The sequence below is a fragment of the Chrysemys picta genome, chromosome 4 (assembly GCF_011386835.1).
Source record: "Chrysemys picta bellii isolate R12L10 chromosome 4, ASM1138683v2, whole genome shotgun sequence".
Classification (NCBI taxonomy): domain Eukaryota; kingdom Metazoa; phylum Chordata; order Testudines; family Emydidae; genus Chrysemys; species Chrysemys picta.
This window is the reverse complement of record NC_088794.1, coordinates 11925200-11942783: the sequence shown is the minus strand read 5'-3', so window position 1 is coordinate 11942783 and position 17584 is coordinate 11925200. Positions and strand designations below refer to the sequence as shown.

General features: G+C 44.6%; 2 protein-coding genes and 1 pseudogene across 2 annotated transcripts; all 3 read right to left on the bottom strand.

The window, feature by feature from the left end:
• Nucleotides 1-776: 776 nt before the first annotated feature.
• Nucleotides 777-1712, bottom strand: LOC135983486 (olfactory receptor 5J3-like). The gene has a single exon (XM_065595801.1). The coding sequence runs from the start codon at nt 1710-1712 to the stop codon at nt 777-779; it is 936 nt and encodes a 311-aa protein (XP_065451873.1).
• Nucleotides 1713-7348: 5636 nt separating this feature from the next.
• Nucleotides 7349-8090, bottom strand: LOC135982811 (olfactory receptor 5AN6-like; annotated as a pseudogene).
• A 7461-nt stretch (nt 8091-15551) lies between these two features.
• On the bottom strand, nt 15552-16136 carry LOC135982810 (olfactory receptor 5J3-like). The gene has a single exon (XM_065591010.1). The coding sequence runs from the start codon at nt 16134-16136 to the stop codon at nt 15552-15554; it is 585 nt and encodes a 194-aa protein (XP_065447082.1).
• Nucleotides 16137-17584: the final 1448 nt, after the last annotated feature.

Sequence of the window (17584 nt, the reverse complement as noted above, 5' to 3'; positions counted from 1 at the left end):
GCTTTTATTTTGGGAAGGAAGTTGTTCGGTAAGTACACTATGTCCACTGGATCCCCCTTGTCCACATGTTTGTTGACCCCTTCAAAGCATCCTTGGCGGTGAGGCATGTGGAAATAAAGACATCTACAAAAGCCAGGTTAGTGAGGAAAAAGCATATAGGAGTGTAAACCTGACTGCTGCTGATGATTAACGTGATCATACCAAGATTCCCAAAACACTGACAGCTCAGACTATTAAAAACCATACAAAAAGGGTGACATCAAACTCTGGACAATTGATGAATCCTGTGAAAAATTAATTCAGTCATTTCTTTGGTGAATGGTTATTGTGTGAAGAGCACAGATAACAACCATCAAACGGCTGCGGTGAATTTATTTCAGTCAGATCCCTGAGAATTAAGCAATCCTGTACTAATATAGCCTTCCCTAGGGAAGCTGACCTGCTCTGTAACTCTTTCTCGAGGGACACAGGCACAAGCCACTGGCTGATGCTATTGGTGTGAGCTGTGGCTAAATCCCCGGCCCTGCCTTGAAAATCTCAATCGAGGGTTCCAGGTTTTGACAAAATTAAACTTGGGGCACCTGAAGAAATGCATTAAAATGAGTGAAATGTACAAAACTGGGTCATTTCCAAATGCTTCAAACTCTCTCTTTACTCAAAGACTTTACTTCATCAAGATTATTTGAACTCCTTCAAAAGGACCCATTGTTGTTTTCATACTAACACAGATGTTCGCTCACCAGAAATTATCACCATTTGCTCATAAATTTACCTCCCTAGGGAAAAAAACTCAGTTCTATGACCCTTTTCAAAGCGTTCTTCACCTCTTTGTTCCTCAGGCTGTAGATCAAGGGGTTCAACATGGGGGTCACCATTGTATAGAACACTGAGACCACTTTTTCCTGACCCCGTGAATGTTTGGTGTTGGGCTGCATATAGATAAATAGAGCAGTGCCATAGAATATGGTGACGATCGTCAAGTGGGAGGTGCAGGTGTTGAACCCTTTGCGCTTCCCCTCGGTGGACCTGATCTTCAGGATGGTGGAGAGGATGAAAACATAGGAGATGAAGATAATCAGGCTGGTGAACACCCCAGCCACACAAGCCACGGCCAAAAGGATCATGTGATAGATGCTGGTATCGGAGCAGGAGAGTGATAACAGCGGGGAGATGTCACAGAAGAACAGGTCAATGACATTGGGGCCACAGAAGGATAATTTTAACGTGGTAATAGTTTGGATCATTCCATTTACAAACCCAGCTAGGAATGACCCAGCCACCAGCTGGATACAGAGTCTCGGGGACATGAGAGCTGTATAAAGCAGGGGGTTACAGATGGCCACGTAACGGTCGTACGCCATGACAGCCAGGAGGAAAGACTCAGTAACCCCAAAGAAACTGACAAAACAGTATTGACATACACATGCAGCATAAGATATGACTTTCCTCTCTGCTATCACGTCAGCTAAGAACTTGGGAGTGATGAATGTGGAATACCAGAAATCTACAAAAGCCAAATTACTGAGGAAAAAGTACATGGGAATGTGTAGCTGAGAATCCAGCCTGATTAGCATGATTATCCCAAGATTCCCCAGCAGGGTAACCACATAGATCACTAGGAACACCACAAAGAGGGTGATCTGAAACTCTGGACGATCTGTGAATCCTGAGAAAATGAATTCTGTTGCTTCAGTGCAATTTGACCAGGTCATTTCTATGGTGCAAAGTCCCTGTATGAAGAACACAGATGAAAAATATTAATTAACTGCCGTGACTCACTTGCAGTTGACACACTGAGACCTGAGACGTGTAGCACCGTTCTACCTTCCACAGTCTCCAGACTGGCATCTCACCTGGTGTTATTTTGGCACACAGAGACAAAGTAAAGTATTGTCTGCAGCCTCCCACTCCTAGAGTCTTTGCAGGACACAGGCGGAAGGCAGCAAAGGAGGGGGGCACAGACTAGCTCAAGTGGCAGAATAGGTGGACAAAGTGACAGAGGCAGAGGACCCAAGATAGAGCGTGAGATGAAAGAATCAGACCATTGGATAAATATATTTAACATTTTCTTCCTTCAGCAAATTTCAAAACCCTGTTTAGAAAAAAGAACAGTTTGTAAAAACACCCTAAACGCTAGTGTGCGCTGAGGGAACAAAACAACGGAAGTCCAAATAAAAGAAAAGGGGACGTTGTCTTGTAAATAATACGTTGATTGAAACTAGCAACACGAAGAATGTGTTTTGTGTGGACTGCTCTGTCAGGGGGCCTGTGTGACATGATCAGATCAACACATAGTTATTCCGCCCCTTATGCAAAGCCTATCGAAGCACAGCCATCGCACCTACACCATCCGAGACACCGGATTGCCCATATCCGCACGCCCTTTAAATAAAGACTTGGCACCAGGTTGTTGTCTCATGTACAAAAAGCCTTATGTTTAAGGGGCCTGGTTCCACCATCTCAAACACCAGTTGGGTCAATGATTTCTTCAATCCCCACAACTTGGCCCATATAACATCCCTTCACGAGCGGCTTAATTTTGAGAGTTGGCAAGGCCTGATTCAAGGGACTTTTAAGGGCATCCATCTTTAATCAACAGGCCATTTTGAACTGCCCATCATCCTCTTTGATACAACAATTGTGCAACTGTCAATAGTTTAGGGAGAAGTGAATGCTTCAGAAGTCCATTGGTCTCTCTGCGGAACTTCTGTTTGGGTTGTAGCAGGACGAGGGTGGTTGGGAAAAGGAAAGGAGGTAGGATGAAAATCTTTGCAACCTTAGTTTTGTATTTTAGGTTTTACACTTGTTGATAAGTACCAAAACCAAAAGGCATATGTTCTTCTGACAATAGGCCTGTTTTCTTGTGTTGGGGGGTAGTTGTATGGGCAGTGAGAAATCTGACCCAACACAAAGTACCCCTGAACCACACAGTTCTCCCCTTTTCTTCAAGTCTCCTCTTAAATAATATCCTCTTCCACTTTAATTGTACCTTTTAACTCTCCCTCACTCCGTCTGCATTAGGACTTTTGTTTTCAGTAATTTCTCATTTCTCTCATTTACTGGAATGTATTATTTAATGTTAAAAACAACAAAAAGTATCTAGGGTTACAGCTTGCGGAAGAGCAAAATATAAGGTGTTAAATAAGACCAGAAAATTAATAATTTAGGGCCCTTTCAATGTGATGATAAAGCAAAAAATGCAATCGTTCTCTGAAGATTCTGCTACAAAATATCACGATTCTTTTGTTACTTTTATTTATTTCCTATATCTGATAGTTCGTGAAAAAGAGCTTAGGGAAAAAATGGCAAAACAATGAGGGGAAAGAGGATAGGACAAGAAGCAATGGCTTACATTGCAGCAAGGGCGGTTGTCAGGGTGGTTAACCGCTGGAATAACTTGCCCAGGGATGTTGTGGAATCCCCATCATTGGAGATTTCTAAGAGCAGGTTAGACAAACACCTGTCAGGGATGGTCTAGATAATACTTAGTCCTACCACGAGTGCAGGGGGCTGGACTAGATGACCTCTGGAGGTCCCTTCCAGTCCTACAAGTCTATAATTCTATGAAATACTTGCCCATGCTAAATTATGACAAGTAAGAAAGAAGGCATATCAAATTGTTTCACTGGAAAACAGATTTCAGACAGTTATCTGGAATCTGGAATCTGTAAAATTGCATTTTAATTTTAAGCAATGCTCCCAGCTCTCTGATACTCATGCCCTGTGTTTCCCGTTAAACTTTTAAAACTTTTGGATTAGTTTAGTTTTTAAAACTTTATTTGCTATTATTACTTCAAGTCAGAGGGTGCTGCTGCACCCCAGGCACAGCTATGTCTAATGCCCCTGACTGGACCCAAGCGTCCTCCACAAAATCCTTCCCCTCATCCTCTGCTGACATGCTCTGCCCATGGCACGGGGTCTCTTGGCAGCAGAGCCTCACCTTCCCCTGCAGAGGAGCCATCACGTGGAGCAGCCCCATCTCCCACCCCCAAATCAGCCATGCACATTGCACCCTCTGCTCCTGGCCAGAATGACACCGGCCTTACTCCGACTGCACGGCAGTCACCAAGCCAGTGGGATTAAGGTCACTGGAAGCATCCAGTCAACAGAGAGGGAGAAGGTGGGACATTAGGAAAAACTTCCTAACTGTCAGGGTGGTTAAGCACAGGAATAACTTGCCCAGGGAGATTGTGGAATCTCCGGTCATTGGAGATTTCTAAGAGCAGGTTAGACAAACACCTGTCAGCGATTTGTCTAGATAATACTTAGTTTTGCCTTGAGTGCAGGGGACTGGACTAGATGACCTCTCGAGATCCCCTCCAGCCCTATGATTCTATGATATCACAAGGAGCTCTTCACCGGGGGGGCACCTGCCTGAGCACTGGGCAGGGAAAGGGACACACACCTTCCTACCCTCAGCATTCAGCTCCACTGTACCCCCCACCACACACACACACACACACACACACACAGCCCACTGCACACCAAACACACACACACAGATTGCCCCCTAGACACACACGCAGACACACACACACACAGTGCTCCAAACACAGTGTGCACACACACATGCACTTTTTTGCTTGTGTAAGACACCTGCCAGCCCCTCACCCTCTTCTTTCATTATGCCCATCACTGTGGTATCTAGGCACTCTCTACAAAAAGAATTAGAAAACAAAATTTCCTCCATAGCATCATACTCCCCCCGCACCCAACCTGTCCTACCCATAGGCACTGGATTGGGACTAATTCATTTCAACACAGGTCACACAAAGTGGGCTCTGAGCTGCTCTTGGAGCCACCTTCCTCCCTGTTCCCTGGTGCCGGAGCTCAGCCACTGGTGCAGTGTCCCTGTGGCTACTTGGGGGGCAGCACTCCCTGCCTGCGAACATAAGGAGAAGGTGCAATGGTTTGGGGGTTTTCTTTGTTTCATTCTTAGCTAAGAGTGCCTCACTAGGACAAAGCATGAGAACTCCTGGTTTAGGCACCTTCTCCCCAGGAAAAGCCTTGGTGTGTGGAAGGGGCTCAGAGAAGAACAACAAAATCACTCAGGGAGCTGTGTGGCCTGACATCTGGAGAAAACCTAAAGGAACAAAATCTATCTAACTTTTCTAAGCAAGGATTAAACGATGGGCTACATCAGCCTCACAGACTAATCTCTACTGGGAAACTGGGACAGATGGAATATTTCCAACAAGGCTGAACAGAAAGAACAGAAGAGGATTCCGCTGCCTGGGCAGGGAGACAGGACTAGATTCTACAACTGGTCTTTTCCATCTGTAGTTTCTCTGAGCCCTGGTTTACACTTAAAAATTAGCTCAAGCTAGGTATGTCGCACAGGGCTGGGAAAATTTCACACTGGGTGCGAGGCAGTTAGGTTGCACTAACCCTCAGTGTAATTCTTCCATTGACCTAGCGACTGCCTCTCGGAGATGTGGATTAACTACATCGATGGAAAACCCCTTTCCATCAATGTGGAAAGAGTCTACACTACGGCGCTGCTGCAGCACTATAGCTGAGTCACGGTAGTGGCTTTAGAATAGACATTCCTTGAATCCATGCTGGATTTCCCCCTTCCTATTCAGGCGATTTTTCTCTCCTTTTCCTGTCACTTCTCCCTCACTTGGTAAAGCTCCTTCCTTGTTTCGATCAGTAAATGTGTGCAGAAAAGTTAAAATTTCTCCTCTCAGGATAATTCCTTCCTCCCCTTCCCATGAATGGCACACTCTCCTTTCAACTAAAGGCAGAAATGCTCTGAAACTGACCTGTTGGCCCATGACTTGGTGGTACCTCTTTGTTTTTTCTTCCTTCGCTTATAATGAGTTGAGAAGAATGGAAGCAGGACCTGGTCAAAAACATAAAATCAGACTAAGAGCCGAAGCTTTCCCTGTTTGCTAACCACACCAATGTTACCCTTAATACCTCTGCTTCCTGGGGTAGCGGAGGTTAAATTTGGCTTTGATGACTTTGAGATTTGCTCCCTGGAGCCTCTTAGCTCCCAGGACAACAGGTGCACAGAGCACATGCAATTAATGTTGTTGCCATGTCTTTCCTGTTACACAGAGGGCCAGCTCCTCCGCTGGTCTGGATCTCCCTTGAAGTCTTTTTAATATGCTGCTAGAATGAGGTGACTGTATTCCACTTCATTTGTTGGTCACCTCTCCAAAAGTCTTTTTAAGTAAGTTCCCAGCGTTGGTCTATATACATTCCAGATAGAAAAGTCTGGCCCATGGTCTCAGTTACCCTGGCGTAACTCCAGAGGAACACTGATAATTTCAGTAGAGTTAATCAGGATTCCCATTGATGTAGCCTAGCTCATAATCACACCATCTCACAACATATTCCAGTGTAATGTGTACCAGACTCTTGTACATAAGATTTGGGTTGTGCTCTCAACACTGCTCATCCCCAACTGGGCAATTTTGGGCAAATCCCTTAAACACCTTGGATCTCAGTTACTCTAGCTTGAAAATGAATTATATGAAATTTGCACTCCTCTATAAAGTGCTTTGAGACCTCTAGATTATAAATGCTGTATGCTCTTGTTGTTATGTCACACCTTCAGTTCTGCAGCAATTGTATAAACTCTTTTCCACAGTTTCTTTTCCTCTTCACCTGTATTATAATCCTAGTTTCAGGCTTTGGTCTAGGCATCAGAGCAATACAAAGAACTCACACCTAAGACTCTACCTCTGGTAGTTTCATGAACAAGAGAATCACATGCTGCAGAAAATTCTGACTTTTCATTGAAGGGATGGGGAGACCAAAAACCTCTCTGAGCTACATGGTGGCCCCTTGGGCCTCTCAGAGGGATGTGGATGCTACCTGCAATGCTCAGTAAATATGGGAATTCCGGTATTTAATTTTTGCATCATATGGCGCTGGTCCGCCTGTCCATAGGGAAGCTAATATGGTCTGTTACCGTGTAGACTGTGGCATGCAGAAAGCTCTCTAGACCCGCAGGCACAAGAGACGGGTTGATGGCATTGGTGTGAGGTGTGGCTAACTTCCCAACCCTGCTTTCAAAATCTCCATCTAGGGTTCCACGTTTTGTCAACATTGAACTAGAGGGACCTGAAGAAATGTGTCAAAATCAGTGAAAATGTTAAAAAATGGCCCATGGTAAAATGCTTCAAACTCTTCCCATGCTCGATGGGTTCACTTAAACAAGTCTGTCTGAATTGCTTCAAATATTGCTGAGAGTGTCAAAATGCCAAAAAATGCCAAAAAAGGTTGGCAGAGAGGAAATTACTATTTTGTATGATCATTTCTTAGTTTTCTATTGTGGTTATGTCTAACATTCACTGCTGTTTTCACACACATACAGGGATTCTCTATCACCATTTGCTCACAAAATTGCTAGAGGGAAACATTTCATGTCCATGACCCTATTCAGAGCGTTCTTCGTCTCCTTGTTCCTCAGGCTGTAGCTCAGGGGATTCAACATGGGGGTCACCACTGTGTAGAAACCACTTTGTCCTGACCCCATGAATGTTTGGTGTTGGACTGAATATGGTGATGACCGTCAAGTGGGAGGTGCAAGTGTTGAACCCTTTGTGCCTCCCCTTGGCGAAGCAGATATTCAGGATGGTGGAGAGGATGAAAACATAGGAGATGAGGATAGTCAGGCTGGTGAACACCCCAAACAAACAGGCCATGGCCAGAAGTACCAGGCAGAAGTTGCTGGTATCGGAGAAGGAGAAAAATAACAGTGGGGAGATGTCACAGAAGAACAGGTAAATGACATTGGGGCCACAGAAGGATAAATTTAACATGATAATTGCTTGTATTGTTCCATTTACAAACCCAGCAAGGAATGACCCAGCCACCAACTGGGGACATGATGGCTGAATAGAGCAGAGGGTTACAGATGGCCAGAAATCTACCAAATCCAAATTACTGAGGAAAATGTACACGGGAGTCTGTGGCTGGGAATTGAGCCTGATTAACCCAATCATCCCAGGATTCCCCACCAAGGTGACAGCACAGATCACTAGGAACACCACAAAGAGGGTGATCTGAAACTCTGGACGATCTGTGAATCCTGAGAAAATGAACTCAGTTGCTTCGTTGCAATTCACCCACGTCATTTCTATAGTGCATGGTGCCTGTATGAAGAACACAGATGAAAACTATCAATTAACTTCAGTCAACACACTGAGACCTCAGCAGTGTAGAACTGTTCAGCCTTCCAGGATCTCCAGACTTGCATTTCACCTGGTGTAATTCTGCCTCGCAGAGGCCAAGTAAAGTGCTCGCCGAAGCCTCAAGAGTCTTTTCCAGACACTAGACAGCAGAATGCAGACTTCTGTGGGGCTCTTTCAGAGTATAGGACTCCTTGCTGCCCCAGTCCTTCATTGCTGATGCTGCTCCTGGCTCAGAAACAGGCGGCTGGTTCTGAGATGGGGATTTCTGATCCTGGAGTTATGTGTGTCAGGTAGATGTAGGAAAGGGTTCTGAAGACTTGGGATGGGTTTTTCAGTCTTGAGGCCTGGTAACTAGGAAATAGTCTGAGCCTGGGGCACCAGCAGGAAGGAGAGGGGTCTAAAAGGGGCCTGTAGTCCAGCCCCCTGTGCTGAGGCAGGACCATGTAAATCTAGACCATTCCTGACAGGTATTTGTCCAACCTGTTCTTAAAATCCTCCAATGACCATGATTCCACAAACTTCCTTGGAAGCTGTCATAAACATACAGCTAAGGGTAGCATAAAATCCCTCTTTACCCTGTAAGGGGTTAATTCCTCTTTCCCCTGTAAAGGGTTAAGAAGCTCAGGTAACCTAGCTGACACCTGACCAATAAGGGGACAAGATACTTTCAAATCTGGGGCGGGGGGCGGGAGGGGGGGGAAAGAAGGCTTTGTCTGTCTGTTCTGTGTGATTGCCGGAGACAGATCAAGAAAGCAAGCAATCCAACTCATTTTGTAAGTACTAGCGAAGGAATGCATTAGCTTACTTCTATTTTGGCTTGTGATTTCCTTTGTAGGAGGAGGGAGGAATCCCAGGTTTTGTAACTTTAAGGTTTTGCCTAGAGAGGAGATCCTCTATGTTCTTGAGTCTTTTGTTATTCTGTAAAGTACTTACCATCCCAATTTTACAGAGCTGATTCTTTTACCTTTTCTTTAATTAAAATTCTTCTTTTAAGAACCTGATTGATTTTACATTGTTTTAAGATCCAAGGGTTTGGATCTGTGTTCACCGGTACCAATTAGTGAGGATATATTCTCAAGCCTCCCCAGGAAAGGGGGCCTAGGGGTTTGGGGGGATATTTGGGGAAGGTAGGGCTCCAAGTGGCCCTCCCTGAATGTTTGTTTAATTCACTTGGTGGTGGCAGCATACTGTTCAAGGTGGAATTTGTGCCTTGGGGAGTTTTTAATCTAAGCTGGTAGAAATAAGCTTAGGGGGTCTTCATGCAGGTCCCCACGTCTGTACCCTAAAGTTCAGAGTGGGGAGGGAACCCTGACAGAAGCCTATTCCAGAGCTTAACTACTGTTATAGTTAGAAAGTTTCCCCTAATATCTAACCTAAATCTCCCTGCTGCAGATTGAGCCAATTACTTTTTGTCCTACCGTCTATGGACATGGAGAAAAATTGATCACTGTCCCCTTTATAACAGCCCTTGATATATTTGAAGATCGTTATCATGTCCTCTCTCAATCTTCTTTTCTCAAGGCTACACATGAACAATTTTTAAACCGCTCCTCAAAGTTCAGGTCTTTTAAATCTTTTATAATTCTGGTAGCTCTCCTCTGGAGCTTCTTCAATTTGTCCACATCTTTCCCAAAGTGTGGCACCCTGAATATGACACAGTACTCCAGCTGAGGCCTCACCAGCACCACATAGAGTGGGACAATTACCTCCCAGGTCTTACATAGGACAATCCTCTTAATACACCTTTCTTACAACTGCACCACCTTGTTGACTCATATTCAATTTGTGAGCACTATAAACCACAGATCCTTTTAAGGAGTATTACTGCATTGCCAGTTATTCCACGTTTTGGAATTGTGAATTTGATTTTTCCAATCTACGTGTAGTACTTTGCACTTCTCTTTACTGAATTTCATCTTGTTGAGTTCTGACCAAGTCTCTAATTTGTCAGAGTTGTTTTGAATTCTAATCCTGTCCTCCAAAATGCTTGCAACCCTCCCCAGCTTGGTGTCTGCTGCAAATTTTCAAAGCATCCTCTTCATTCTGTTATTCCAATCATCAATACAAATATTGAATTGTACAGCACCCAGGATGGATCCCTGCAGGACCCTACCAGATACACCCTCCCAGTTTGATAGCAAACAATTGATCATTAATTTCTGAGTATGGCCTTTGAACCAGTTGTGCACCCATCTTATAGTAATTTCATCTAGACTACATCTCCCTAGTTTGCTTATGACAATGTTATATGGGATTGTGCCAAAAGCCTTACTAAAATCAAGATATATCATATCTACAGCTTCCCCCTATAGCAAATGTGTAATGAAATCTCTCTCTCCAAATTAGTTTAAACATTGGGTTAGGTATAAACTCTTCCGGGGGGATGAAATGTGTCTGAAATGGAAACAGGGTGAAGAAGCTAAATTTGCCATATGATATGGCGACAAAAAATGACAACGCAGTTTGGAACTGGATGTGCAAAGCAGAGTTTGTCGGGAAATTCTTTCCCCCCACCCCAGACTTTTGGGGTTTGTCCACGAAACCTAAAAAAAAAAAAAAGGCAAAATTGGACATTTCCTATGAAAAAAATCAGTTTAAACAAAAAAGGCCCATTTTCCTCAATAAAAAAACTATATTTAACAAAAACTATTGACCAGTTCTAATGCACAGTCACCATGTGAAAATGCAAGGAGGTTGTAGTCTTCCTCCTCATGTCTTTGATTATCCAAGAATACTGTTTTTGTCTACGCACCTCCTCACCAGGAAGGCATTAGCATGTGGAAGGGGCACAGAGAAGAACAACAAAAATGAGCAGGGAGCTGGAGGAACTGACATCTAGGGAAAACCTAAGGGCATGGCTACACTTGCGAGTTAGAGTGCATTAAAGCAGCCCCGTGCGCTCTAACTCACGATGCGTCCACACTGGCAAGGCACGTAGAGCGCTCTGACTCTGCGGCTACAGCGCTCCTGGTAATCCACCTCAGTGAGTGGAATAACGTTTGATGTGCCCCCGCTGGAGCGCCGTGGCACCTGTGTGGACGCCCTGGTCTTTTAATGTGCTCTGATCGGCCTCCAGGAGTGTCCCACAATGCCTGTTCTACCCACTCTGGTCATCTCTTTGAACTCTACTGCCCTGCCCTCAGGTGACCAACCATCAGACCCACCCTTTAAATTCTCTGGGAATTTTGAAAATCCCCTTCCTGTTTGCTCAGCCAGGCATGGAGTGCTCTTAGCACATCTTTCCAGGTGACCAGGCCTCCATGCACCAAGCGATCCCCAGTATGGAGCAACGGCGAGGTGCTTGATCTCATCAGTGATAGTGGGAGGAAGCTGTCCAGTCCCAGCTGCACTCCAGCCGTAGGAATTACGATACCTTTGGGCAGATATCAAGGGACATGATGGAAAGGGGTCATGACCAGGACACTCTGCAATGCAGGGTGTGACGGGTTGGATCACAGAAACCCCCCTGGGAGCTGCCACCCGATGTGCCAAGACTACCTCTGTTCCTGCTTTCCCTGCCAGCTCAGGACTCCAGCATCTCGTCTTGCTGAGCCAGACACTCCCGTTTGCTCCAGCAAAGACCCAGGGTCTGAATTACTTGCCCCAGAGCTGCAAGTTTACCTGAAAGCAGCTCATAGAAGTGTGTTTGTCTTTAACACTCAGATGCCCAACTCCCAATGGGGTCTAAATCCAAATAAATCTGTTTTACCCTGTATAAAGCTTATGCAGGGTAAATTCATAAATTGTTTGCCCTCTATAACACTGATAGAGAGAGATGCACAGTTGTTTGCTCCCCCAGGTATTAATACATACTCTGAGTTAATTAATAAGTAAAAAGTGATTTTATTAAATACAAAAAGTAGGATTTAAGTGGTTCCAAGTAGTAACAGACAGAACAAAGTAAGTCACCAAGCAAAATAAAATAAAATGCACAAATCTATGTCTAACCAAACTGAATACAGATAATCTCACCCTCAGAGATGCTTCAGTAAATTTTTTCCTCAGACTGGACACCTTCCAGGCCTGGGCATAATTCTTTCCCCTGGTACAGCTCTTGTTCCAGCTCAGGTGGTAGCTAGGGGATTCTTCCTGATGGTTCCTCTCTCTCCTTTGTTCTGTTCCACCCCTTTATATGTCTTTTGCATAAGGCGGGAACCCTTTGTCCCTCTGGGTTTCCACCCCCCCTCACTGGAAAAGCACCAGGTTAAAGATGGATTCCAGTCCAGGTGACATGATCACATGTCACTGTAAGACTTCATTACCCACTTGTCAGCACACACGTATACAGAAAGTATCAGAGGGGAGCCGTGTTAGTCTGAATCTGTAAAAAGCAACAGAGGGTCCTGTGGCACCTTTAAGACTAACAGAAGTATTGGGAGCATAAGCTTTCGTGGGTAAGAACCTCACTTCTTCAGATGCACACGTATACAGAAAGACTCACAGGTAAAACTCATCCATCTGCAGACAATGGTCCTGGTTACTGGGTGTCATCAAGATTCCAAATCATCATTAATGGCTCACCTGGATCACCTGGATTGATCGATCTTCAGCTGTCGTTAAGACATTCTTCTCGCATTCTTGCCTTTGTTCTCCATGTTCGTCTGAAACGTTCAAGAAGATGGGAAGATGACATTGTTAGAGGCCGACCAGGTGGTCTCTTCTGTTCTCGCGGATACTACTCAGTAATGATTGTGGTCCACCTATTGTCTGTGAACCGTGCTATGTGGCCCGCCCATCGTATCTTGTTATATCTACTTTCCATGACAATATCTTTCACACCACTGCGTTCTCTAATCACCTTCATTTGGGATATGATCCAGAAGGGAAATTCCCAACATAGCTCGTTCCTTTGCCCTTTCAGCTACCGACAGCCGCTGTTCTTCTCTCTTTGTCAGTGCCCAGGTTTCACTTCCATACAGCATGGCTGGCAGCACTGTTGAATTGACGATATTTGTATGTGTGGTCTTGTCGATTTTTCCCAAATATACGTACTGTTCCACTTCTTCAATTTCTTCTCCTGTTACCATTATTCGGGCTTTTCTTAAGATGTCTGATCGCATGTATTTCATTTTGCAATGGTTCATTTTCAGACACACCTGACTGCTTTCCTTGTCGAGTCTTTGTAGCATGCTCTGCAGTTGGTTGGTGTTTTCGGCAATTAGTATGATGTTGTCCATGAATCTGAGATGAGATAATCGTTTTCCATTTATATTAACACCACTCCTCCAATTGATCTTGTTCATAACCATTTCAAGGCAGGCGGTAAATAGTTTTGGTGAAATTGTATCTCCTTGCTTTATCCTTTCTCGATTGGGATGCAGAGGGGAGTTTCGAGGAGACTAATGTCTGTTGTACATCCAGTATTCACTTCCTTCAACAAACTGATGTACTGTGTATTAATGCCCTGCTTTGCGAGTGCCTTTAATATTGCGTTGAACTTGATGCTATCGAAGGCCTTTTCATAGTCGATGAAAGCAATGCACAGCGGGAGTTTGTATTCCCTCGCTCTTTCTAGAAGCTGGCTAAGGGTAAATATATCGTCAATCATGCTGAAATTTCTTTGAAATCCTGCCTGCTCTCTCGGCTGTTGTTCATCCAGACTCTGCGATAGTTGGTTCGTTATCACCTTTGTAAAGAGTTTATAGATATGAAAGAGCAGGCATATAGGGCGATAGTTCTTAAGATTTTCTCGATCCCCCTTCTTGTACAGCAAGATGGTATTCGACTCCTTCCAGCTTGATGGTATTTTTCCTTCTTCAAGATATCGACTGAATCTTAAAGCGAGGGCCTTCCAACGTTTTTTGCCTCCCGCAGAAATCATTTCTGATGTTATTTCATCTTTGCCTGGAGCTTTTCCCTTCTTCATCTGGTGTAGTGCGCTTGGGACTTCACTGACGATTATTGGGGGGACATGTTCTTCTGACTCGTGGAGCGTTGGGAGAGGGACGTTGATTCTTGATTTGAACAGTTCTATATAGAAGTCCTTGCAGACCTCCTCCATCCCTGCTTTGTCAATTACTATCTCTCCATCCTTGTTCTTCAATGCTGTTATGCTCAATCTATACTGCACCAATTCCCGCTTGCATGTCCTGAGGCTCTTGCGTGATTCAGCTGTTTTAAGGGTCTTTTCTTTCCGGAAGTTCTCAAAGTCATCCTTCAGTTTTTGCCATATAAGATTGCACAGAGTGGAGTACTCGAGGTTGTTATCCGAGGTTGTTATCCGAGCTCCTTTTCATATTTCTCCGCTTCTCTAACAAGCTTTTTGTTTTGTTCGAGATTCTTCCCTTTGCCTTCTTCATCTTTTCAATTTCAGCTGCTTTTATGCAACGTCTTAATTTTTCAGCAAAGATACCATAGTCCTCATCACACTTTTCTGTCTGGCTCCAGTCAAACCCAGAAATCGCTTTCTTCAGCTTTGCTTCATCGAGTACCACCATGGACACTTCAGAGCCCAGTTCAACAAAGCAGGAGGAGGAAAGCGGGAGCGAGGTGCTGAGGAGGAGGAAGACACCCCGGAATCCCTAGATGCACGCAGCCAGGAGTTCTTCTCAAGCCAGGAGGAAGGTAGCCAGTCATGGCGGCCGGTGCTTGGGGAAGGACAAACACTAGAGGAGGTGCCCAGTAAGCGGCTTTTATTTTGGGAAGGAAGTTGTTCGGTAAGTACACTATGTCCACTGGATCCCCCTTGTCCACATGTTTGTTGACCCCTTCAAAGCATCCTTGGCGGTGAGGCATGTGGAAATAAAGACATCTACAAAAGCCAGGTTAGTGAGGAAAAAGCACATAGGAGTGTAAACCTGACTGCTGCTGCTGATTAACGTGATCATACCGAGATTCCCAAAACACTGACAGCTCAGACTATTAAAAACCATACAAAAAGGGTGACATCAAACTCTGGACAATTGATGAATCCTGTGAAAAATTAATTCAGTCATTTCTTTGGTGAATGGTTATTGTGTGAAGAGCACAGATAACAACCATCAAACGGCTGCGGTGAATTTATTTCAGTCAGATCCCTGAGAATTAAGCAATCCAGTACTAATATAGCCTTCCCTAGGGAAGCTGACCTGCTCTGTAACTCTTTCTCGAGGGACACAGGCACAAGCCACTGCCTGATGCTATTGATGTGAGCTGTGGCTAAATCCCCGGCCCTGCCTTGAAAATCTCAATCGAGGGTTCCAGGTTTTGACAAAATTAAACTTGGGGCACCTGAAGAAATGCATTAAAATGAGTGAAATGTACAAAACTGGGTCATTTCCAAATGCTTCAAACTCTCTCTTTACTCAAAGACTTTACTTCAGCAAGATTATTTGAACTCCTTCAAAAGGACCCATTGTTGTTTTCATACTAACACAGATGTTCGCTCACCAGAAATTATCACCATTTGCTCATAAATTTACCTCCCTAGGGAAAAAAACTCAGTTCTATGACCCTTTTCAAAGCGTTCTTCACCTCTTTGTTCCTCAGGCTGTAGATCAAGGGGTTCAACATGGGGGTCACCATCGTATAGAACACTGAGACCACTTTTTCCTGACCCCGTGAATGTTTGGTGTTGGGCTGCATATAGATAAATAGAGCAGTGCCATAGAATATGGTGACGATCGTCAAGTGGGAGGTGCAGGTGTTGAACCCTTTGCGCTTCCCCTCGGTGGACCTGATCTTCAGGATGGTGGAGAGGATGAAAACATAGGAGATGAAGATAATCAGGCTGGTGAACACCCCAGCCACACAAGCCACGGCCAAAAGGATCATGTGATAGATGCTGGTATCGGAGCAGGAGAGTGATAACAGCGGGGAGATGTCACAGAAGAACAGGTCAATGACATTGGGGCCACAGAAGGATAATTTTAACGTGGTAATAGTTTGGATCATTCCATTTACAAACCCAGCTAGGAATGACCCAACCACCAGCTGGATACAGAGTCTCGGGGACATGAGAGCTGTATAAAGCAGGGGGTTACAGATGGCCACGTAACGGTCGTACGCCATGACAGCCAGGAGGAAAGACTCAGTAACCCCAAAGAAACTGACAAAAGAGTATTGACATACACATGCAGCATAAGATATGACTTTCCTCTCTGCTATCACGTCAGCTAAGAACTTGGGAGTGATGAATGTGGAATACCAGAAATCTACAAAAGCCAAATTACTGAGGAAAAAGTACATGGGAATGTGTAGCTGAGAATCCAGCCTGATTAGCACGATTATCCCAAGATTCCCCAGCAGGGTCACCACATAGATCACTAGGAACACCACAAAGAGGGGGATCTGAAACTCTGGACGATCTGTGAATCCTGAGAAAATGAATTCTGTTGCTTCAGTGCAATTTGACCAGGTTTTTTCTATGGTGCACAGTCCCTGTATGAAGAACACAGATGAAAAATATTAATTAACTGCCGTGACTCACTTGCAGTTGACACACTGAGACCTGAGACGTGTAGCACCGTTCTACCTTCCACAGTCTCCAGACTGGCATCTCACCTGGTGTTATTTTGGCACACAGAGACAAAGTAAAGTATTGTCTGCAGCCTCCCACCCCTAGAGTCTTTGCAGGACACAGGCGGTAGGTAGCAAAGGAGGGGGGCACAGACTTGCTCAAGTGGCAGAATAGGTGGACAAAGTGACAGAGGCAGAGGACCCAAGATAGAGCGTGAGATGAAAGAATCAGACCGTTGGATAAATATATTTAACATTTTCTTCCTTCAGCAAATTTCAAAACCCTGTTTAGAAAAAAGAACAGTTTGTAAAAACACCCTAAACGCTAGAGTGTGCTGAGGGAACAAAACAACGGAAGTCCAAATAAAAGAAAAGGGGACGTTGTCTTGTAAATAATACGTTGATTGAAACTAGCAACACGAAGAATGTGTTTTGTGTGGACTGCTCTGTCAGGGGGCCTGTGTGACATGATCAGATCAACACATAGTTATTCCGCCCCTTATGCAAAGCCTATCGAAGCACAGCCATCGCACCTACACCATCCGAGACACCGGATTGCCCATATCCGCACGCCCTTTAAATAAAGACTTGGCACCAGGTTGTTGTCTCATGTACAAAAAGCCTTATGTTTAAGGGGCCTGGTTCCACCATCTCAAACACCAGTTGGGTCAATGATTTCTTCAATCCCCACAACTTGGCCCATATAACATCCCTTCACGAGCGGCTTAATTTTGAGTGTTGGCAAGGCCTGATTCAAGGGACTTATAAGGGCATCCATCTTTAATCAACAGGCCATTTTGAACTGCCCATCATCCTCTTTGATATAACAATTGTGCAACTGTCAATAGTTTAGGGAGAAGTGAATGCTTCAGAAGTCCATTGGTCTCTCTGCGGAACTTCTGTTTGGGTTGTAGCAGGACGAGGGTGGTTGGGAAAAGGAAAGGAGGTAGGATGAAAATCTTTGCAACCTTAGTTTTGTATTTTAGGTTTTACACTTGTTG

Bases quoted from the DNA above. Each gene is read 5' to 3' on its own strand.
- LOC135983486 (XM_065595801.1), bottom strand. From the start codon at position 1,712: ATGACCTGGTCAAATTGCACTGAAGCAACAGAATTCATTTTCTCAGGA.
- LOC135982810 (XM_065591010.1), bottom strand. From the start codon at position 16,136: ATGGCGTACGACCGTTACGTGGCCATCTGTAACCCCCTGCTTTATACA.